The sequence below is a fragment of the Esox lucius genome, chromosome 12, assembly GCF_011004845.1.
Source record: "Esox lucius isolate fEsoLuc1 chromosome 12, fEsoLuc1.pri, whole genome shotgun sequence".
Lineage (NCBI taxonomy): Eukaryota > Metazoa > Chordata > Actinopteri > Esociformes > Esocidae > Esox > Esox lucius.
This window is the reverse complement of record NC_047580.1, coordinates 36,440,228-36,464,181: the sequence shown is the minus strand read 5'-3', so window position 1 is coordinate 36,464,181 and position 23,954 is coordinate 36,440,228. Positions and strand designations below refer to the sequence as shown.

The window sequence follows — 23,954 nt, the reverse complement described above, 5'->3', positions numbered from 1 at the left end:
ACACAACCTCTTTAGGACTCACGACACCCTGAAACATGCCTAATACAACACACTAACATGAACACAATGCAATAACATGAACTCTGACCTTTGCCCTCCACCCCCGGTCCAAAGACACGGACACCGCTGGCATCGACAGCAGGCTCCACAGTGAGGCGAGCGGGGTAGTTGGGTACATCCTGACCGCCATAGCGGATGGTGAGGGTGTAGCTGCCTGGGTACAGGGGGATGTAGGTGATGGTGTAGGTTCCGTCCCCATTGTCCTGAATGTGGACCTCCGCCTCGGTCCCGCTGTCACTGATGATCTCAATGGTGAGTTCCGCCGGGCCGGCGCTGGTACAGTCCACCACGAACTCCCCAGTCTCCCCCACCTTGGCGCGCTCCAGCCCTGGCCCAGAACACTTCACCTGTAGGAGACCAGGCACTGAGCATCACCCCTCCAGGACAGACCATATAAACATAACTACTATCATAGAGCAGTCATGACAACAGGATGCTTGAGTTAAGCCGTAACTGAGACAGTTGGTCAACAGAAAGATGCAAGCAACAGAGGGGTGGAGCTCTTTGTTCTGGTGTTCATCTCTTAACACATATGGACCCAGACTCTGTCTGTCTACATGTAACGGATTACAATAACTTTACAAACAATAACTTTAATCCTTACCAACAAAAATATTGTAATTGGATTACAGATACCTTTGAAAAAAGTTATGATTACTTTTGGATTACTTCAATGGAAAAATAATATGTGGGCGAAATAATTGACACATTGTATGCCTCTTAATGTGAAAGTAATCTCATTACAAAAGAGGACAGGTAACTTGTAACTGTAACGGATTACATTTAAAAAGTAACCTACCCAACCCTGGATGCAGAACATCTAAACAACTTCACGCACTACCTCAGGGTTAACCAAGATTGGTAACAACATGAGGCTGTATCCGGTGACAAACACACTTTACATGAAAGGTCGACTCTAAGATCAAGTCATTTTCATCTTGGGTTAAAGGTCACGTGTACCTTGGTGGCGTCGGTGGAGGGGTATGCGGTAGGTTTGAAGGGGGACCCAGGGATTGGAGCTCCATCATAGGTCAGTTCCACCTGATATGGCCCTGTCTCCCGAGGAATAAACTTGACCTGACTGGTCTCTGGTTTAAGTCCGGGCTCCACCTAAACAATCACAAAATCGTCATGAACACAGATTTACTTTTCAGAATGTATAGCCAAAAGACTCAAATCAACCAATCAACTCTCTACCTTGCTGGTGACAGGTTTCCCAGAGGGCCCAGTCACCTTGGCTCCCACCTTCCCTTGACCTCCAGCTCCTTTGGACTTCACTGTCACTTCCTGGTCCTTACCCACAGTGATTTCTGCACATTCATAGATGGGGGGTAAGGGTTTAGGCAGGCTCACACGCTCATGGAGAGAGAGAGAGAGTGATGGCGGGACAAAAAGAGCGAAAGTGAGAATGAGACTTACTGTCTCCAAGTCCCTCCACCTGAATCTTGCTGAGGTCAAGGCTGGGCGCCACAGGGATGGTGAAGGGGCTCTTGGGAATAGGATCTCCTCCGTAGGTGACAGCTACTCCCAGGGGCCCCTGCTGGACTGGAGTATACTTCACAGTCTGTGTGTTGTCATGGTTATTGATGATCTCAAAGTCCTTGACCGCTTCTCCTTTGGATGGACCAGAGAACACAGCATCCAGCTTGGCTTTCCCGGCTGCCTTGGTGTTGACCATGAAGTGAGTCGGCTGACCCAACTCTACACCTGCCGGGGGGGTTAATGAGATACTAGGTGATGAGGTGAACTTGATGGTGTTCACAGTCACTGTCCATTTTTGGTGACCAGCCCACCGCTTCCGGTTAGACTTTAACCATGTGTCGATGACCCTCACCACTGCGGTTGAGTCCTGGTCCCTCGGCCTTGACCTTGCTGGCGTCGTGTGAAGGGTCAACTTTGATCCGGATGGGGGTCATGGGTATGGCCTGCAGGGCAGCGACCACACATCAAGGAAGTGTTTCTCCACAACATTAAACACCCACCCCCCCCCCCCACTGACCACACATCCCCACTCACCTGGTCAGCAAACAGGACCATGATGGTGTAGCTACCTGCCCCAGGTGGGGTGTATTTAACAGTAAATGTGTCGTTGTCGTTTCTGATGATGTCAAAGTCGATGTCTGCCTCTGCTGGTCCCACAACACCCGGAGCACATTTAATACCAATACTGATGTCACCTGAAACACACACATACACACACTTAATGCCAATACTGATGTCACTGCGCACACACAAGTTTGTATAGCTATCCTAATGGGGACCAGAAAATAGAAATTGCATGCTCCCTTGGTATTACCTAGATGTAATACCTAACCTTAACCCTAAACCTAACCAACAACACCTGGACCTTAGAGACCCCAATTCTAACTCTAAAATGAATTGTAAGTTTGACCCTAAACCTAAACCCTGAGCAGGAAATTTACTTTTGCCAAAGGTCCCAGACACACAGACATGGTGGTGTGTTGTTGTGCATTACCATCGGTCTCACCTTGTCCGGCCTCAGCACAGTCCACTGTGAAGTACGTTGGTTCAAAAGCCTTGAGTCCAGTCTTGGCCACTCCAGGACCAGACACCTTGACCTTATTGGGATGGCAGCCTGCCCCAATGGACATCTGGAACACAAACAGGAGGGAGGATGGAGAGACATATCGCCGAAGGTGTTTGAAGTCTGTGTCTTTCCTGTAATCCAGTGTGTACCCACCCTGAACGGACTCTCCGGAATGTTGACCCCGCCCCAGGACGCCATGACCGTGTGTTTCAAAGGTTTCCTGGGAGTGTAGCTACAAGCATATGTTCCATTCCCATTGTCTTTCACCTGGACATCTACTGGGGTTCCCTCACCATCCTACACACAGAGAGTGAGAGACCCTTAGCACCAGTTAACTACTGTCCTGTCAGCCTCAAAGATTTTGTCCATGTTGGGGATTTAGAGTCATTCGGTTACGCCGGAAAGACAGGCCGCCGGTAAGACAAGTTATTTTAAAGAGGTGTGAAGACCACACCCTGGCTAATACCATTAACTGGCCCTTTAAACTGGACACAAGTTACAACATTAAACTACCAAAGGTACCTGAGCCAGGATCTTCAGAGGGGCTTTGCCTCCTAGTTTGGCATCGACGGTGAAGTCTGTTGGTTTGCCCACAGCCAGACCACTGCTCTGCAGACCAGGGCCATAGGCTTTCACCTACATACAGCAGAACACATTAACAGGTCAAACCTGACATCTGACAGTTCAAATCTTAGGTCTGACTGGATGGCCATTCGCTACTGATCTTCACAAACACCATGTTTACCTGTTAGTCATTCACACCATGTTAGTCATTTAGTAGATGCTCTTGTCCAGAGAGACTTGCATGTTAGATCAGATTTATTTTAGTTACAAGGGGAGGAGAATAATGAACACCAGGGTTTATGGCCCTACTCCACGCCTCCCACCTTCTCAGGGTAGAAATCCTTGTTGGGTGCAGCGGTGATCTCTGCCATGAAGGGGGAATGCTGGATGTCTTCACTGTTGCAGAGGACATGCACGGCATACTCCCCCACTTCCATTGGCCAGTACCGCACATCACATGACCCATCGCCCTTATCAACACACTCTATCTTCGCCTGGGAAGGCCCCTCCACCGAGAATCCTGTGACACAGACCGACATTAGGACATGCAGTTTTAAATGATATACGGCGGAATACTGATTCTGATAAAATAACAGTTCTGGTTCCATTAGATCTTAGTGCATCATTTGATACTGTAGATCATAGAACACTTCTAGGCTGGAAAATTGGCTAGGACTCCCTGGGACAGTCCTTGATTGGTTCAGATCATATCTGGATTGTCAGAGTTACTTTGTCACCATTGGTAATCATGAATCTGACATGATAACATGCGGAGTTCCCCAGGAATCGGTTCTCGGACCACTTCTGTTCAAGCGCTATATGTTAACCTCTGAGCCAAATTCTACAGAACAACAACATTAACTACCACAGCAATGCAGATGACACTCAAATATACACTCACCTAAAGGATTATTAGGAACACCATACTAAAACTGCCTTAATTCTACGTGGCATTGATTCAACAAGGTGCTGAAAGCATTCTTTAGAAATGTTGGGCCATATTGATACATGGAGAAGCTGGAGAAGCTGCGTTTAGCAGTTATGCTGCACACAACTGGAATAAAATACCAGAAGATTTTAGACGTGCACCAAACATATACATTTTTAAATCCAGGTTAAAAACACTTCTCTTCTCACATGCCTGTGACTGAGCACTTAAACTCATTTAAACTTAGCCACACTGTTTACTCTTACAGCTTTTATAACTTTCTATGTTTTCTCACCTTTTTATTATATTTTCTTATTCTATGTTTTACTATTATGCTGTTATTTTGTGATGTATTTTACATTTCATTTTTTAAATGTTATTACATTTATATTTTTTAAAATCTTTTACTAATCATAATGCAAGTCCTGGTGCTATCAGATGAATAACCTCTGTGTAAATGTAACAATCTGCTGATGACAGATAATGCAAGGTCTTGTGCTGCTGTTTATACATCGATGTAGGGTTTTATCTCACAAAAGGACTGACGGGTTTATCCAAGATCTGGAGCGTGAGGATTGAGATACCGGGGTGGTTCAGTAAACAGTTATGTAACTGTAATTCATTGAGGATGAATATAAAATGCATGTACAGACAAGGCATAAATGTCCCCCTGGAGACAGCTGGGTAAGACATTGATGCAAAGATTATCTCAAAGGAACTGATGAGTTCATCCTAGCATGGGAATGCGAGGACTAAGATACAAGGGTGTTAAAGTTCATGCAGTCCCCCTGAAGACAGCGGAGTTAGAGAATTGCAACAATCTGACTGTTTTAATTCTATTGCATTTAAAAATATATATATTTTCATTGTAAAGCACATTGACTTGCTTGTATGTATGAGTTGTGCTATATAAATAAACTTGCTTGCTATGAATGTGCGTGCGCGCGCTGGGTGTATATGAATGTGCTTGCGTGTTTGTATACTTACCCAGTGTTCCCACATTGTCTCCGACAGCCTCAACAACAAAGTCGGCAGATTTACCCACAATGCCACTCTCAAGGCCAGGCCCCCAGGCGCGCACTTTCTGTGGCCCTGCTTCCGAACCAACCTTCACCTCCAACGGGCTGTAACAGGAAGTAACATCAGTCAGTCCCAGCATTCCTTTTGCATTTCTCTTCTGATTCATTGCGGTAATAAAAGCAGCCATTTAGTTGTTCTGACTAGACAAAGTTAAATTGCTTCCTGTCAAATAGGTTGATCGATCTACTTCAATCACAGACTTAGATGCGCTGGATTACAGCTTCTCTGTTAAATGACTTGGCTCAGTCATATCCTAGGGGACAGCAGTGTAACAGGTGGTCTCTCCTGTCAGTGTTAGGGGACACCAGTGTAACAGGTGGTCTCTCCTGTCAGTGTTAGGGGACAGCAGTGTAACAGATGGTCTCTCCTGTCAGTGTTAGGGGACAGCAGTGTAACAGGTGGTCTCTCCTGTCAGTGTTAGGGGACAGCAGTGTAACAGATGGTCTCTCCTGTCAGTGTTAGGGGACAGCAGTGTAACAGGTTGGGTACCTGCAGTGGATGTGCTGTCCTCCCCAGGTGATGGTGATGCTGTAGGTTCCAGGGGTGCTGGGGTAATACTCAAACCCAAACACACCATCTCCAAGATCCTTTTTCTTGCAAGGCTCCTCAAGACCCTCTACACAGAAACACCACACACAGGTCAGAACAGTTTGGTGAAAAGCAACATGATAATGTAGTTTTTAAACTAGGCTCCATTATCTAAGCAGAGAGAATGCTTGGTAATGTAGTTTTTAACAGAGGCCCTTGTGCAGTGACTCACTTGGTCCTTTGATGGTGACTTTGAGTTCTCCGGTCCCGGCTCCTTTTGTGAAAACTCTGAAGTCGGCCGTCTCCTTCACTCTGAGGCCTTTAGCCTGCAGGCCCCGCCCCTTAGCCCGGACCAGGGTGGGGTTGCATGCTGTGGTGGGGGGGGGCAGTGTTAGAGTTACATCTTTCAGGTTGGAGACACTGAGGGACGAGGACATTAACAGAAAATATGGCTTTGTATCTCTTTAGATTTCCTCCATCTTCCCTAGTGTGGCGGTCTCAGACCACAGCAGGAAATGATGCATTATCTCCTCAGGAAACAGAGCGCCTAAATAAGGACCAGCCGAGTCACTAGACCACACACCCTGGGAGAAGACAAACATATATGTGTGTGTGTGTGTGTGTGTGTCAGTCAGTGTGGTAAGACTGAGTCACCCTGGAGATTTAGATCGAGATGAAACAGTCTATGAAAGACACTGAGTCATAGGGAAACAGACAGGTACCCAGTGAAATCCCAGGAAGTGAGAAGACAGTAGAAGGAAGAAGTTGCTTCTGAGAGAACATATACCATCCCTCCATTCTGAGAGAAAGAGACAAAGAAGAAATTGAGATTTGAATCATCTGGAGCAAAAGACAAGAAGCAGGAGTAAAAGCCAGGAGATAAACAGACGGACAGAATACAAAGCATTTAAGTAAATCACAAACAGAAAAAGAGAAGTCAGTCATTCAGTCTCTCTCACCCTCTCCTATGTTGACAGTAAAGGGGCTCTTGCTGATTTGTCCCCCAGCGAAGGTGACGTAGATGGTGTGAGTTCCCTCCACGCTGGGTTTGTAGGTGCAGCGGTATGAGCTGTTCCCCTTATCCTCGATCTGACACACCACTGTGTCCTTCTTCCCTGCTGGGTCCATTATAACCACCTCCACTTCTCCCACACCAGCCCCTGAGGACAGGAGGAACGGCGCCTCAAACATTTAGCAGAACACTACACCCCCACTCGTTTGTGAGGCCTTGTCAGACAGTTGTCTTCACAGCTGATCCATATTAGGCGTGTGTATTTGCGATCATCGTTAGTGCAAAGGTAGCGGTCACAGTGTCATCCTGACTCTGCATTTTGAAGGAGACCTATCAGGATGTCCCCAAACAGCCACGTGGCCATGACGACAGACCGCCCGTTACCTGCAGTGTAGACGTCAAAGTAGGTGGTCTTGTTTGCGATGTTCCCGGATGGTTCCAGTCCAGGTCCCTGAGCCGTCGCTCTGCTGCTGTCTCCCTGAGCCATGCCCACCTCCACTTCGAACGGACTCTTATTGATGTGGAGCCCTGCAAACAGCACAGTCACCTTGTGTGCCCCCGTCACCTTGGGGATGTAGTAGACGGAGTAGGTACGATTCTTATCGTTGTTGGCTGTCACCTTAGCCTGAAAGAGGAGAGACAGAGGCATGTCACACAAAGACCTAATCGGAGGCGTGTGTGTGCGTGTGTGTGTGTGTGTGTGTGTGTGTACCTCCTCTCTGTGTCCAGCAGGGTCCTCTACATACACCAGAACCTCTCCCATTCCAGCACTAATGGTCTCCACGGTAAACACAGCCTTCTTCATCACAACATTACCTGTTGGCTCAATACCTGGAAGAGGGAGATGTACATGATTATCAGGGTCAGGTGCACACGTGTGCGTGCGTGCGTGCGTATTTGTTTATGTACCTGGTCCGTATGCACGGGCCTTTTTGGGGTTCAGTTTTGGGCGGAGGGGTGCACCAGGCTTCAGCTTGGACTTGGGGAACTGGGACAGGTATGTCATCACGGAATGTTCATCTACGTTGGGGTCAACAATCTCCTCTGGGGTTATCACCTAGGAAACCAGAACCACCACATGCTTTAGACAACTGACCCCAATTAAATTGCTTTTTATTCCCAGTGGCAAAATTACACTGTCATTGGAGACATTCTTCCCCCTCCTGTCAGATCTTGGGGCCCTGTTCCCAGAGTTCACTTTAAGAATGATTTAAAACTTTAGATACAAAATATTGTATCGAAAACCCCTCAAGGATGTGACCACATTAGCTGTAGGATTAGAAAAGCACTTAATAACTACTGGATGATGACGTGCCGGTTCTATGAAGCGCAAAAACCCTCTGAGTTTCTCTGGTGACCCAGTTTTCAAATCAGCCTAGTTTGGGCAACAATGGTTCAGACACTGGCACACACCTGCAGAGGATGGCGTGCTCTGATTTGAGAACAGTCCCGACCACAACCACATAAGCCAGTCATCTATGCACTACGACTGCAAAGACAAACTACGCGGTCACCCCCTGAGAGTGGGTTGGAGACAGGGAATAAAGATTACATACAGAACTGAAAGAGGAAGCTTCGACCACACTGCCAACTGTCAACACGCTACTCTGCCAACCCTGCCATGGCACCCTTACAACACTAACTGCTCAAAACACAAGACACCATAGTAACATTGACCCAGATCTACAGATTTTCTGAACCTAGCGACCGTGTTACGAAAACAGCCGTAGCTAGTGTTGGTCCTGTGGTTAGCCTGTCCATAGAATGCAATGTGACGTTAGCGTAGCTAGTGTACTGGACTGGTCCTGTAATGAGCCTGTTTGATTGCATTGTCCACGTCCCCTACAACAGCCCTGGTTACGATCATCTTCCAGCAGAGTCTAGCTGGAATGCCATAAGGACAGGGCTCTTTGGCACCGCCCACAAAAAACCTGAATACAGCTACATTTATGAATACATTGAGACCTGACCAATCATATCAACAACCCAAGGGGTCTATTAACACTGTGCTGTAAAGGTCATGTGATGAAATCCCCAGTATCTTATTGGTGCAACCATCTAACCATTGGGTGCCAGACACACAAAGCTTGAGTGAGAGTAAGAGTTAACTGAAGAGCTAGTTTTCAGCAATATATTCTTTAAACAGTAAAATGCAAACACATACATTTTGTAACTAATCCATAATAAGAAAATATAAATAATACAAAAACAAAATGTACAACCAGCAAAGATACCAAAAATACAAAATCTAAATATACAACCACCAAAGCCCTAATTGGCATGTCCACCTGACTCTGCAAACCAAACCATGGATGGGTTGTACTGCTGCAGTACTTGATCTTAAAGAGCAGGCGGTTAACTTCATTTTGAAATGAATCTCAAACTCACTGGCAAGGATCTGGCCACCTAGGACCTGTTTCAGTCACGAACAGGATGCTGATCGTGACTGAAATAAGTGACTGCTGTCAGTTACTCCCTGTTGAGGTTCGCATGTGGGGAGAGGATGTCTCACGCAAACAAACACTACTCACAAAAACAGACACCAGTACAGTTTGATAACAGGGCAAGAAGGATTCACATTAACGTTTTACCAAATTATGAAACTTGAAATGGAACTTCTGGATCCCTGCAATGTGATGGTTAGCATACCTTAGTGATACTGAAATTAGCCTGTTAGCCTGCCCCTATAGAGAACAGCATGATGGCTAGCGTACCTGAGGGATGCCCAGCCAGTCATCAGCCTGCTGCATGGCCTCCCGGGCGTTGTCCACTGGTTTTGTCTGATCCCACTGGTCCCAGTCAGGACACAGACCTGCAACAACCCATACGTGTTACACCCCCTGAAGGACAGGGACGGACCTTTCCTCCGAAGGACACGGATATCCAATCAGGCAGAGGTCATGCAAAACATGTACACAACCCCATGACATTCCACCTCTAACCCCTGACCTCTCACCCCCAACCTACCTGGAGCACAGCTGTCCACCAGTGCCCCCAAAGCTCTGCCACTCTGCCAGTCCCTGCTGAAGTTGTTGATGGGGATCTCTGGCAGTTTGTTCTGGATCCAACCCAGAAGCCTCTGCTTCGGTGTCTTCTGCTGCCCGTCGCCTCCTCCTTCCTCCTCCTCGTCCCACATGGGCATGGAGATGGAGTAGTGGAGAATCAGAGTCCACACCATCCCCAAAATAAGCTTCAGGTTACCATCCACGATGGCTTTTGAGTCTAGAGAGAGAACAATGTCATTCACTATCCCCACCTTTCACAGAGTCAGTAATAGATCCATCTTTGCACAGTACATCAACTCAAGGTTGTATGGACTTATTATCAAATAATACCCTGATATATATATCTAGATCTTTCAATCTCTCTCTCTATATAATACCATCAAATTAAGCAAGAGGTAAAAGGGGGTGCTGTGTATGGCCAATATATGTAGAAAAACATAAAATGGCACTTGACCTGCTACAATATATTTGTTCTGATTAATAGTTGCAATATGACCTTACTATGTGTGAAATTTGTTATATGTTGTTATATGTTTGCAGTAAAACTGGGTTTAAAATTGTATAGCATAGTTTGAGTAGTTCTGACACGTTGGAGCAGAGTTGTTTTAGGGTTGTAGTACAGTAATAAAAGTGGGCGGAAAATATATTTAGTATAGTTGGTGTAAAGTTCTGATATTGTGAGTGTAAAACTGTGATATGGGCATAGTATAGTTGAAGTAAAGCTGTGACGTGGTTGTAGTGGAGTTGGAGCAGCATGGAGGTTCTGACATGGCCGGGGGTTTATTTGTGATCTGGTTTCAGTACATTGAGAATGTAAGGGTGGGGTGGATGAGGACTGCAGGAGGGAGTGAAGCAACCGTGGACCAGCCCACACACGCCTAGCCCCGACAATGCCTCAGCAGATCTTAGCCGAAGGGTAGTAGATTTCACACACACAGAGACAGAGAGACACACAGAGACAGAGAGACACACAGAGACAGAGAGACACACAGAGACAGAGAGACACACAGAGACAGAGAGACACACAGAGACAGAGAGACACAGAGAGACACACACAGACACACACAGACACACACAGACATGATCAATCATCCCAGGTCCTGTCCTGAGGGACGGAGGTAAAACATGGCTCCAGGACAAGAACACAGCCACAGTTTTAACTGGATAGCAATGTATTGATGCACTTCACAGGCTGGTGCTTGCTAAAGGAATGCTGAAGCAACACAATCCATTACACAACACTGCTCCTTTGGGAGGGGGGGGGGGGGGGGGGGGGGCGTGTGCGTCAGACGTGTGTGTGTGTGTGTGTGTGTGTGAGACTGCAAGCCACGAAACATGAGTGGAATCCTCCAGTTCAGTAGCCAGTGATTCCCAACAGGCCTCTGGGTTCCCACCGGATCCCTTATACGGCAACATTCCCAACACACTGACTCATACCACACAAACCCCCTTACTGGCAGGCTGGCTGGGGAGGGGTGTGTGTGTGTGTGTGTCTGTGTGTAATGCTGTGACCTCTGACATCACTATGACATCACTGTGACCTCTCTGTCTGAACTGGATCAAGACAAGGGGGAGCCACAGAAAGTCCTCAGTTTATCTGCCTGTCGGGGGAGACAATCATTGGGGGCAGAAACGGACAGTTAACCATAGATGTACAATGTCAATATTATGACTTGAACAGTCACTGGAATCAATAAGCGGCAGTTAAACATTGTAACAGTTGCCACACTGTGGGGAAAGTCTACTGGTTAGCTTCCCGGGTCGATGCCTGTTAGCTAGTTAGCCTCCCGGGGTCTATGCCTGTTAGCCTCCCGGGGTCTATGCCTGTTAGCTAGTTAGCCTCCCGGGGTCTATGCCTGCTAGCTAGTTAGCCTCCCGGGGTCTATGCCTGCTAGCTAGTTAGCCTCCCGGGGTCTATGCCTGTTAGCTAGTTAGCCTCCCGGGGTCTATGCCTGTTAGCTAGTTAGCCTCCCGGGGTCTATGCCTGTTAGCTAGTTAGCCTCCCGGGGTCTATGCCTGTTAGCTAGTTAGCCTCCCGGGGTCTATGCCTGTTAGCTAGTTAGCCTCCCGGGGTCTATGCCTGTTAGCTAGTTAGCCTCCCGGGGTCTATGCTTGTTAGCCTCCCGGGGTCTATGCTTGTTAGCCTCCCGGGGTCTATGCTTGTTAGCCTCCCGGGGTCTATGCTTGTTAGCCTCCCGGGGTCTATGCCTGTTAGCTAGTTAATCTCCCACTTCATTGCCAGTTAGCTACTAGGGTGACAGGGTGTTGGAGGCAGGCAGTTGTTATAGTTGTCTTCCTATGTTATAGAAACAGTGATAATACACAACTGAGTCAGGGGGAGGGGGGGGGGGGGGTGACCACAGCTTCCAGACAGAACACTCAGAGGAAATGACAGGCATTCCACACTGGCCTTATCTCACATTAACACGGCCTGCCTGTCCACTCCTTATGTCCTAGAAGACCAAACCAAAGGGCAACTCAGAGGGGGGGATACAGTCACACCAACTACTCCGTAACCCTTCTCTACATTAACCTGAGAGTGACCATGCATGTGGACACACGCACCAGCCCTGCACCAGCCCTACAACAGCCCTACAACAGCCCTTCCTTGCACTTTCCTTCCTGTTCCGTCCCCTCATCTCTCCCTCCCGCCACTGGAAAAGTGCCTTCTGGTTTTTTAGCCTTAAAAGGAAAGAAGAAAACTGACTGCATTCTCTCCTCTCCTCCCATTCCTACTAGGGCTCACATTACAGAGGGACAGAGGAGGGAGGGAGGAGAAAGAGAGAAAGGGGGAAAAGTGCTGAGTGGGAAGTTTTACAGCCTGGCTCTGATTGGCTGAACAAGAGAATGAGGTAGAAACTATGTGATTGGTTAATGCCACATGGCTTGGAGCATTGAATTTGGGTTCCAGGCCATCTCTCCGCCTGATTCTAGTGGGGTTCTGATTATGTTGTGGCTCTAGAAGACCCAACTCCTAACAAACTAACTTGGGTTGGCTAGACTACAGCTGTCTCACTGCACCAGGGACAGACAGACAGTAGGCTAAACTTTAGCCCTGTCTCACTGCACAAGGGACAGACAGACAGTAGGCTAAACTTTAGCCCTGTCTCACTGCACAAGGGACAGAGTGTGACAAGGGGCAGTCGGTCTCTAAACAATACAAGACTATTGGGTAATAAAGTCCTGGCTGGCACAGATTACTAAGTCAACCCCCTCAATGCCCTGTAGAGAGGGAGGTTTTTTTATCCATGCAAGGTGTTTCAGCACACATGCTTGTTAGTTAGGGGTTTGGACAGATTATCGCAGGTTTCCACTGAACACTCTTCTTTTAGTGATTTTTCTGGTTGTCAGCAGAGGCCATGCCCTGCTTAAATCAAACAGCTTCTTTTGATCTGCAGATATTTAAAATGCAGAGCCCTGCTGGGAAGAACAGTTAAGGTACGTGGTGAAGGCAAAATTTACCACCATAATTGACAGGGATGACACCAGAACGTTGGAATGATTTCTCAGCTGATGCCACCTTGGTAGAGCCCCTCCCCTAGACACATTAATGGTAACAAGCAGTAAACAGGAAGAGCTCAATTTGACAATTAAAGACAACTCCCTCTGCTCCTTACTATGACTCCAAACCCTCCCTCTACCTCACCCTCTCCTTTCTCCATTTCCCTCCCGGTATCCATCCTCTACCTCCATCCTCTTCCTCCATAATTCCATCCATCCTCTTCCTCCATAATTCCATCCATCCTCTTCCTCCATAATTCCATCCATCCTCTTCCTCCATAATTCCATCCATCCTCTTCCTCCATAATTCCATCCCTTGTTCTAGAATTCCTGACACCAATTCCTACGGAGTTGCTCCTCGTCTGGTAATTAATCACCCAACTCTTCTTTTTAATGTTGTCGCACCCAGAGATCAACAGACGCACCCAGAGAGCGTTAACCGTAGCAGTTGACAGATCAGCCTGTCCTGTCGAAATACCCAGTTAATCCACACAGCCTTTCCTCACACACACAGTCTCACACACAGTCTCCAGTGGTCTGACGGAGTATCTCCAATCACCAAACTGATAAACCATCTGATAAAACATTTGATTGGCTGCTTCCTGTTTTGTGGGTAATTGCTGATATGTTTTGCTTTCAGATTTGCTTAGCCCCCATGTTATCAGGCTAACTCACAGATCCTGCTGCTTTCTGACATCACACACGACTAACAGTGCTTTCAAGACATCTCAACTGGGAAAATGACGTCCAAATCAAGATGTCTGTGATATTCAGATCGGAAAGTCGGACAGCAAGATGTCAGTTTCCGACTTGGAAGTTCTGAATTAGATTACTGTTGAAAATTACTTTTCCCCAGTCTAGGCTTGTTTTTCCTGAGTTGTGAATTGTTTTGAATGCAGCATAACTCAGTGATGACATACTAGTGAGGACTGAGACAGAGAGAGAAACGGAGACAAATGAGAATAAGAAAGAGGAAAGAGGAGTTGGGTGTGAAAGAAGGAGAGGAGGGTGGGGTGTTTTAAAGGAGAGGAAAATAATTACAATGAAGGGTGTGACTGTTTGTGAAAGAGGAAGCCCAATGCTGTCCACTCGTAGCGTTCACCCAAACAGCATTGTGTTCATCAAGTAGTCTAAAAGAGGAGCAGTTAGGATCAACACAAGTCAACTGTTATTGACCTTTCAGAGATACCCTGACCTACAACCGCAACCCTGAGGATGACCAGAGCTGTACTGGTCACTAAACCTGAACTAGACCAGTCAAACTAACCCATCAGGGCCTTTACAATCTTGTCTTGAGGGGAGAGTTTGATGTATACTGGACACCAGGTGAGTTACTCAAAGTTCAATTAAGTACAAGGATGGAACAAATCCCTGCAGGCACATAACAGGATAACAGGAGCTATCCCAAAGCAGCTTGTTCAGGGGATGAAGGACAAGCTCAACGGCACAATATCAGATGATGGAAACCTGTACTTTAACTGTCAGACTTAAAATGTCAAGGTTGTCCGCCAACCTGCAGCTTTTCTTACAGATAAGTTCCAGCTATTGTGTCCTGTTTTCTTCTTCCATCCAGGCAAGTATTGTCTCTGGCATGACAATGAATCAACACAAGTCAGCCAGTTTAACGCCCCCATCAGACAATCCTCATTCATTTAAGACAGCCATAATCATCATGAAGACTGGATTCTACAGTGGCAGAGAGAATGTTTGCGTAACTGTGTCGTTATTGCTGCACATTTACCGCCAGCAGATCAGAGGGCATAAAGACTTCTGTTCCTATCAGTCAGGTCATAGAAGCAGCCAGGCACAGGACTTTCCTAAGCTTACACACAGACTAATCAACAGACTGATACAGTCACACACAGACTAATCAACAGACTGATACAGTCACACACTGACTAATCAACAGACTGATACAGTCACACACTGACTAATCAACGGCGTGATTATAACATCGGTTTAACAACTGTCAACCTCTCCACTCTTTTCAGCGTCCTACCCTTGGCCAAACTCCACACAGTTCATTCATACAGGTTCTGCTCCATTTCCCACCCTACTGGACACAGACTATGTAACACATAGAACCCTGGGTTATAATAACATAAGATAGTACTAATACCCTGGGCTATAATGAGGTAAGCTAGTACACAGGGCTATAATGAGGTAAGCTAGTACACAGGGCTATAATGAGGTAAGCTAGTACACAGGGCTATAATGAAGTAAGCTAGTACACAGGGCTATAATGAAGTAAGACCTTGGGCTATAATAAAGTAGCCTGTTGTCACCCAGTTCACTATAGTTCAACATAACATTCACGAAATGAGCCTTAGTTTTTAAGCAAAAGTCTACATAGGTGAGCTGGTATTGACGGTTTCACTAAGGGTTCGACCCTCACTGACTACAGTGAGAACAATTTGGTGATTAGAACATGACTGGGCTGAAACATTAACCGTCACTGACTTTTGGAAACCAACTTGATGTAAAGCATCCGATGGCGTTTCAGGTTATAAATGTCCAACAGCCACCCATCTATTGACTGGGCTTGGCTCGTCTGGGGTATGGCTGCTTTTATTAACGGTCACCCACTTATTAACACCAATGAAAAACTTTACAGTAGAACTTTGTAACCCACCTATGGACACGAGTTTGATGTTCTCCTTGTCCAGAAACTCGAGCGCCACCGAGACGTTCTCTAGTTGCATCTGTCGGAAGGTGGGCCGCTGGTTGTATTTCCGAAACATCTTTTTCTGACTCAGGACCTCCAAGAGTCCGATCAGGCGCAAACCATCGCTCAGGTCGGTCTGGAGATTGGCGATCCGCTTGTTGACGCATTTCAGATGCTCATTACACCAGCGGGTGAACGTGTTCTGTTGGATCTTCTTCCATGGGGCGTCCTCGGCGAGGTCCTTCTCTGTAGCGGGCATGTCTGCGTCTTTGTCCGGGGAGAGGGCGTTGAGTGCGGGCTGAGCCGACTGGTGCTGGCGGGGGTGGGAACCACTCATTTTTATTGCGTCGGGTCTCTCTCCGTTCGCTGGCTGAGGTTTAGGGTGGAGTCTGTGAGTTGGACGACCGCTCCCTCTTCTTTCTCACTTTCTCAACCTCGCTGCTGCTTCTGCTGCAAGTCTGTGGGTGTGGAAGTAAAATCAAAAGTTAGAAAGAAAGTAATAAGATCGAGAAAAGAACGGAACGCTTAGGACTGTGGATTTGTTTAAAAGAACGGAAAACTCGATGACACTTTTGTTTCGTTTGTCCCGCTGGTGACGCCCCTGTAAACCATAGCCTACCCGAGAGTTGGAGGAGTAAAACACTAATTCCCTTCAAATACGGACAAGGCTACTGTAATTATAAGATTAGGTCTATCTCTGACTTAACGTGGCTGTCCAACATTACACGGTTCGGTTATAATACATGTTAACACAAGGTTACCTCAAAACAGAATAATGTAACCAGTTACATCAACGATCTAAACTAAATGCCATCCTAAATACATAAATACTTCCTAGACCATATAGACAGATAAAGCGAAATCGGCAAGGTAAGACTGACTAAACCCAACCCAGCAGCCTATTAAAGGTACCTCTTAATGAACTATAACGGGTGTAAATTAGAGCATCTTGTCTATGTTGCTTTGTCGATGGTGAATTCAGTCTTGAAGATCTCTGTATTCTAACCATATAGGACGTCATACTGGTCTACAGCCGTCGGTTCAACCAGGAATACGTCCTAAATGGCGACTCCCGTGTCCTGTTTAGTGACCCACCTGGACTGAAGGTGGAAGCCTGTAGAGCTTTTCCTACATTTGGGATGAGACTCCTGACATCATCTTATTACATTAAAACAGATCATTCTTAATGAACTATTTGGGGATTTAATGACGGACACTCCCCTGAAATAGTGAAAGACTGACAAACACTCCCCCATAATACTGAAAGACTGACAAACACTCCCCCAATATTGAGAGACTGACAAACCCTCCTCCATAATACTGAAAGATTGACCAACACTCCCCCAATATTGAGAGACTGACAGACACTCCCAATAATACTGACAGACTGACATACACTCCCTCAATATTGAGAGACTGACAGACACTCCCCATAATACTGACAAACACTCCCCATAATACTGACAGACTGACAAACACTCCCCCATAATACTGACAAACACTCCCCATAATACTGACAGACTGACAAACACTCCCCCATAATACTGACAAACACTCACCATAATACTGAGAGACACTCCCCAGTATAATGACAGACACTCCCGAAAATACTGACAGACACTCCCCAGTATACTGACAGATACTCCCCATACCACTGACAGACGCTCCCGAGTATACTGACAAACACTCCCCAGTATACTGACAGACACTCCCCAGTATACTGACAAACAATCCCCAGTATGCTGACAGACACTCCCCATAATACTGACAAACACATGACAGAAACTCCCCATTTACATTGATCGAATCACAGACACTCAACCATAATAACTGACAAACTAACACACTTTGTCTTTAGACTGATTGAATCACAGACACTCCCCGGTCGTTTATGCTGGCTTGCTCTGTGTGGCTGAATGACTGACTGAGTAACTGGCTAACCTGGAGGCTTACCAACAGTTGAAGATGTACCCTACACACTCACGCACACACACACACCGACACACACACACCGACACACACACACACACTGACACACACACACACACCCACACACACACCGGCAAACAGAGCCTGGTTTCAGCACTAGACAGTAGCCAGATACATTCATGTTCTACTCTCTGCTCCTTAGGATGTTCTACTCTCTCTTCTTTAGGATGTTCTACTCCCTTCTTCTTAGGATGTTCTACTCTCTCTTCTTTAGGATGTTCTACTCCCTTCTTCTTAGGATGTTCTACTCTCTGCTCTTTAGGATGTTTTACTCTCTGCTCTTTAGGATGTTTTACTCTCTGCTCTTTAGGATGTTCTACTCCCTGCTCCTTAGAATGTTCTACTGTCTGCTCTTTAGGATGTTCTACACTCTACTCCTTAGGATGTTCTACTCTCTGTTCTTTAGGATGTTCTACTCCCTGCTCCTTAGAATGTTCTACTCCCTGCTCTTTAGGATGTTCTACTCTCTACTCCTTAGGATGTTCTACTGTCTGCTCATTAGGATGTTCTACTGTCTGCTCTTTAGGATGTTCTACTGTCTGCTCTTTAGGATGTTCTACTCCCTGCTCCTTAGAATGTTCTACTCCCTGCTCTTTAGGATGTTTTACTCTCTGCTCTTTAGGATCTTCTACTCCCTGCTCCTTAGAATGTTCTACTCCCTGCTCTTTAGGATGTTCTACTCTCTACTCCTTAGGATGTTCTACTCCCTGCTCTTTAGGATGTTCTACTGTCTGCTCTTTAGGATGTTCTACTGTCTGCTCTTTAGGATGTTCTACTCCCTGCTCCTTAGAATGTTCTACTCCCTGCTCTTTAGGATGTTCTACTCTCTGCTCTTTAGGATGTTCTACACTCTGCTCCTTAGAATGTTCTACTCCCTGCTCTTTAGGATGTTCTACTCCCTGCTCCTTAGAATGTTCTACTCCCTGCTCTTTAGGATGTTCTACTCTCTACTCCTTAGGATGTTCTACTGTCTGCTCTTTAGGATGTTCTACTGTCTGCTCTTTAGGATGTTCTACTCCCTGCTCCTTAGAATGTTCTACTCCCTGCTCTTTAGGATGTTCTACTCTCTACTCCTTAGGATGTTCTACTGTCTGCTCTTTAGGATGTTCTACTGTCTGCTCTTTAGGATGTTCTACTCCCTGCTCCTTAGAATGTTCTACTCCCTGCTCTTTAGGATGTTCTACTCTCTACTCCTTAGGATGTTCTACTCCCTGCTCTTTAGGATGTTCTACTCCCTGCTCTTTAGGATGTTCTACTGTCTGCTCTTTAGGATGTTCTACTCCCTGCTCTTTAGGATGTTCTACTCTCTGCTCTTTAGGATGTTCTACACTCTACTCCTTAGGATGATCTACTCCCTGCTCTTTAGGATGTTCTACTCTCTCTTCTTTAGGATGTTCTACTCCCTGCTCCTTAGGATCAAAAAGAGAGGGTTGAGGGAGAGGAATGGAAGGACAAACCAGAAGGATAAATACAAAACATTTGGTGGTGACTCAGGATTTAAACAATCAACCATTTGGTTACTGGTGAAATGTTCTAATCATTAGAGTACCTAGTCTTCATCAAGAGAAATGAAAGTGACAAGGTGATAAAAGAGAGATGAACAGGAGAGAGAGAACAGAACACAAACAGACAGTCTTTGCCTTAATAAGGAGTTCAGAGCCAGGAGCCACAACATGGAAACACGCCAGTAAGAATGTTTTGTGTCTCTCTGTGTGTGAGTCTATAATATAGAAAGACAATATAGGATAGAGTGAGTGTCTATATGTGTGTGTGTGTGTCTATGTGTGTGTGTGTCTGGTGGGGGAGAATCTGAGGAATGCCCCATCACATAGACACACACACATATACACAACCAACAACATTCAAACCAAATTATCTTCAATAAAACAGAACCAAATGCCTAGAACACAAACCACTAACCCAAAACACCCACCCGATGATCTCCAATACCATGACCTCGAAACCCATGACCTCCAACCCAGTGACCTCTGACTCCATGACTTCCAATCCAAAGGAGGGAAAGGAGATAGGTGACAAAAAGACAGGGAAGGGAGGGAGAAGGAGAGGAGAGAGAAGGGAGGGAGAGGAGAGAGGAGAGAGAAGGGAGGGAGAGGGAGAGGAGAGATTGAATGCAAGACATGACAGAGGAGGGGAGAGAAGGGGGAGAGGTAGAAAGAGGGGGAGAGATTGGGGGAGATAGAGAGGAAGAGACAGAGACGGGAAGAAAGTAAGGGAATTAGAGGAGGTAGAGGGAGGAGAGGGGGAGACAGGAGGAGACAGTGGGAGTAGAGGGGGAGACAGTGGGAATAGAGGGGGAGACAGGAGGAGACAGTGGGAGTAGAGGGGGAGACAGGAGGAGACAGTGGGAGTAAATGGCGAGACAGGAGGAGGTAGAGGGAGTAGAGGGAGAGACAGGAGGAGACAGGAGGAGACAGAAGGAGTAGAGGGGGAGACAGAAGGAGACAGAGGGAGTAGAGAGGGAGACAGGAGGTGACAGTGGGAGTAGAGGGGGAGACAGTGGGAGTAGAGGGGGAGACAGGAGGAGACAGTGGGAGTAGATGGGAGACAGGAGGAGGTAGAGGGAGTAGAGGGAGAGACAGGAGGAGACAGAAGGAGACAGAGGGAGTAGAGGGGGAGACAAAGAGGAGACAGTGGGAGTAAAGGGGAGACAGGAGGAGACAGAGGGAGTAGAGGGGGAGACCAACTGACTTGTGTTACTCTAGCTCACTCTAGAGGAGGTACATGGTATTAATACCAAACAATCATGTTGTTTTGGGCAGTTGTGTTGTGTTGGCTGGTTGTATTGTGTTGGGCGGATGTGTTGAGTTGGGTGGTTGTGTTGTGTTAATGCCTCTCATTATGGCACTGGGTCACGCATCACTGAAACGCCCTTTCCCCCTAACCCTAACCAACCACGCCCTTTCCCCCTAACCCTAACCAACCACGCCCTTTCCCCCAAACCCTAACCAACCACGCCCTTTCCCCCTAACCCTAACCAACCACGTCCTTTCACCCTAACCCTAACCAACCACGCCCTTTCCCCCTAACCCTAACCAACCACACCCTTTCCCCCTAACCCTAACTAACCACGTCCTTTCACCCTAACCCTAACTAACCACGCCCTTTCCCCCTAACTCTAACTAACCACGCCCTTTCACCCTAACCCTAACTAACCACACCCTTTCACCCTAACCCTAACTAACCACGCCCTTTTCCCCTAACTCTAACTAACCACGCCCTTTCACCCTAACACTAACCAACCACCCCCTTCAACCAAGGAGGAGCAACTGAGCTGTGACAAATGCATGCAAGGTCTTAACAAGTCTCTAACCACAAACACACACATTCACACAAACATACACACAAATACACACACCGCCTGTGTAAGACAGAAAATGAAGATCAGAGATTACATCTTGTGTTTTTTCAGCCAGTGTTTGTGTTTCTGTGTGTCTGTGTGTTTGTGTGTTTGTGTGTCTGTGTGTTTGTGTGTTTGTGTGTCTGTGTGTCTGTTTGTTAGTTTGTTTGTGTGTGCAGTGAAGCATGGATGCCCAACATATGAGGTATAAATAGTTGAACAAAGGGAGGGCCATGAGGTTATGAACATGATGATATTCATCATGTTTCTGATAATGATGATATTGGTCACATGGTTCTGATCATGATGACCGTGATCAACTGGCTTTGATAATGATGATAGTCATCATGTTTCTGATAATTATGATATTCATCATGTTTCTGATAATGGTGATATTGATAATATGGTTAATAATGATCATGATTGTGATAGTGATAATAATTGTCACAGTTGATGTCTCATAATGATGACAATGATCTCATGATTTTGCTAATATCAATGATGATAACATGATTCTTATAATGATGATAATGAGCACAGGGTTCTGATAATGTTGATAATGATAACATGATTCTTATAATGATGATAATGATCACATGGTTTTGAAAATGTTAATAATGATAACATGATTCTTATAATGATGATAATGATCACATGGTTTTGAAAATGTTAATAATGATAACATGATTCTTATAATGATAATGATCACATGGTTTTGAAAATGTTAATAATGATAACATGATTCTTATAATGATGATAATAATAACATGATTCTTATGATGACGATAATAAGCACAGGGTTCTGATAATGTTGATAATGATAACATGATTCTTATAATGATGATAGTGAGCACAGGGTTCTGATAATGTTGATAGTGATCATATTTGATGCTAACTATTAATACCTAACTCATATAGTCCCACCCAGAGGGGTCTTAGAGAGAGCTACATGGTGATAGTCCCACCCAGAGGGGTCTTAGAGAGAGCTACATGGTGATAGTCCCACCCAGAGGGGTCTTAGAGAGAGCTACATGATACCAAACACCTGAAATAGTTTAACCAAGGTGTAGCACAATCCTTTCACCTGGACATACCTCTTGAGTTCACCAGGAATGGTGACGATCGCGCTTTGGGAAGCAGGAGGAGTTCAGATGGATTCGTGATAAGTGTGCTTGCGTGTGGGTGTTGCTAAACCGTTTCTCGCTGGACGGTGCGCCAGCTGCTGTAGGCAGTGGGGGGCGCACACGGCCGTCTATCCCCGGTAGAGCTCCAGACAGGATCGGCCCGTGCTTTACCTTATTTGGTGTGGTGCTCCTCATTATAATACCATGATGCGCCAGCGTGCTAAGCCGGGGCGAGCGTACGTGCGCGAGTAACCTCGTTAGACTCGTTTCTGCACATAACTCCGCAGTCGCAACATACATGCAGTTGACAAATACACAAACACACCGACTTATGCAAGCAAGCTCGCAAACACACATACACACCAGTGTCCCACGCCCACCACCTTATAGACTGCACCAAGTGGTATTCCACTAGAGGGATGAAAGTCACTAAGAGATAGAGGGATAAAAGAGAGATGGATGAGAGAGAGAGCGCGCGAGATGCAGAGAATAGAATAAAGACAGATTTTTTGCCTAAATAAGGAGTTCAGTACCAGGAGCCGCAACATGGAAACACGCCAGTAAGAATGTTTTGCTCCACACCAAAGTGGAGGCACAAGCTAAGTTTAGAGAATGTCAGTTTATAAACACTAAAAATATCATTCCGAGAGGTCCCAGAGCACAACGGGCACAGACTACCCGGTAACGGCAACCCCTTTCATCTGAAACATATCTGACCGCTACCGGTTCACCTATTCATCAGAGCAGATCATATTCGGATTTGATGCCCGCGCCACGCGGTTTGGCACGGGTTGTTACCCGGGACAATCACGCTGCTGAGATCAGAGATGTCCCGTTATCTACCCACACAAACGAGTGAACGAACAAACGAACCAACGACCGAACTAACTTGATTACTGACAAATAACTAACGAGCATAACTAACATCAGCCTACTAACAAACTGTCACATTACGTAAAACAAAGTTTAAAATGTATAAAGACATTCGACTTGAAAACATATAAGAAAAAACGTGCACGTCCTTACCCTCTCTGTCTTTCCCTTCCCGTTGCGGTGCGCGTAAAATCCCTCCCTGCGCGTCAACCCGTTGGGAATGGTTGTGTGGTGAACCCGTGAAAAAGAAAGAGCGTCACTGTGTTGCTCTTTTCTATCTATCTCTCTCCCTCTCTTTCTCTCTCTCTATTTTACCGTGAGAGCCTTAATTGGTAAAGTATCACAGGGGGGCTCTCTGTCTCTCCCCCTCTCTCTCTCTCTCTCCCTCTCTCTCTCTCCGTATTTCAGAGAGTTGACGTCATGACCGCGCCTTCGGATTTTAAAGGTATGATGTCACCCGCACCCCTATCTCTCTACATCTTCTCTCGTGGGGGTACTGGGCGTGTTTGTGCTTTCTGATGGCCCCTCTCTATTCACTGATCTGAACAATGTCTGCTTCTTCATACAGAGAAAGATAGAGAATGTGTGTGTGTGTCTGTGTGTGTGTCTGTGTGTCTGTGTGTGTGTCAGTGTGTGTCAGTGTCTGTGTGTCTGTGTGTGTGTGTCTGTGTGTCTGTGTGTGTGTGTGTGTGTCAGTGTATGTCTGTGTGTGTGTTTGT

At 46.2% G+C, this 23,954-nt stretch overlaps 1 protein-coding gene across 4 annotated transcripts in view; it reads right to left on the bottom strand.

Annotated features, from left to right (window-relative positions):
• Window positions 1-23,496, bottom strand: part of flna (filamin A, alpha (actin binding protein 280)) — a 41,275-nt gene extending 17,779 nt beyond the window's left edge. For all 4 annotated transcript variants that reach the window (XM_029124272.2, XM_029124273.2, XM_013136213.4 and 1 more), the window contains exons 1-21: window positions 23,389-23,496; window positions 15,859-16,349; window positions 9,688-9,942; window positions 9,435-9,532; window positions 7,630-7,777; window positions 7,433-7,551; window positions 7,105-7,345; window positions 6,668-6,868; window positions 5,941-6,078; window positions 5,670-5,796; window positions 5,088-5,224; window positions 3,496-3,692; window positions 3,131-3,244; window positions 2,762-2,905; window positions 2,549-2,672; window positions 2,077-2,237; window positions 1,895-1,985; window positions 1,480-1,767; window positions 1,258-1,370; window positions 1,021-1,170; window positions 89-407 (exon numbers count right to left, since the gene is read on the bottom strand). In XM_029124272.2, coding sequence (XP_028980105.2) covers window positions 89-407; window positions 1,021-1,170; window positions 1,258-1,370; window positions 1,480-1,767; window positions 1,895-1,985; window positions 2,077-2,237; window positions 2,549-2,672; window positions 2,762-2,905; window positions 3,131-3,244; window positions 3,496-3,692; window positions 5,088-5,224; window positions 5,670-5,796; window positions 5,941-6,078; window positions 6,668-6,868; window positions 7,105-7,345; window positions 7,433-7,551; window positions 7,630-7,777; window positions 9,435-9,532; window positions 9,688-9,942; window positions 15,859-16,228 — 3,535 coding nt within the window. In that variant the 5' untranslated portion in view covers window positions 16,229-16,349; window positions 23,389-23,496. The remainder of the gene's footprint in view (window positions 1-88; window positions 408-1,020; window positions 1,171-1,257; window positions 1,371-1,479; window positions 1,768-1,894; window positions 1,986-2,076; window positions 2,238-2,548; window positions 2,673-2,761; window positions 2,906-3,130; window positions 3,245-3,495; window positions 3,693-5,087; window positions 5,225-5,669; window positions 5,797-5,940; window positions 6,079-6,667; window positions 6,869-7,104; window positions 7,346-7,432; window positions 7,552-7,629; window positions 7,778-9,434; window positions 9,533-9,687; window positions 9,943-15,858; window positions 16,350-23,388) is intronic.
• Window positions 23,497-23,954: the final 458 nt, after the last annotated feature.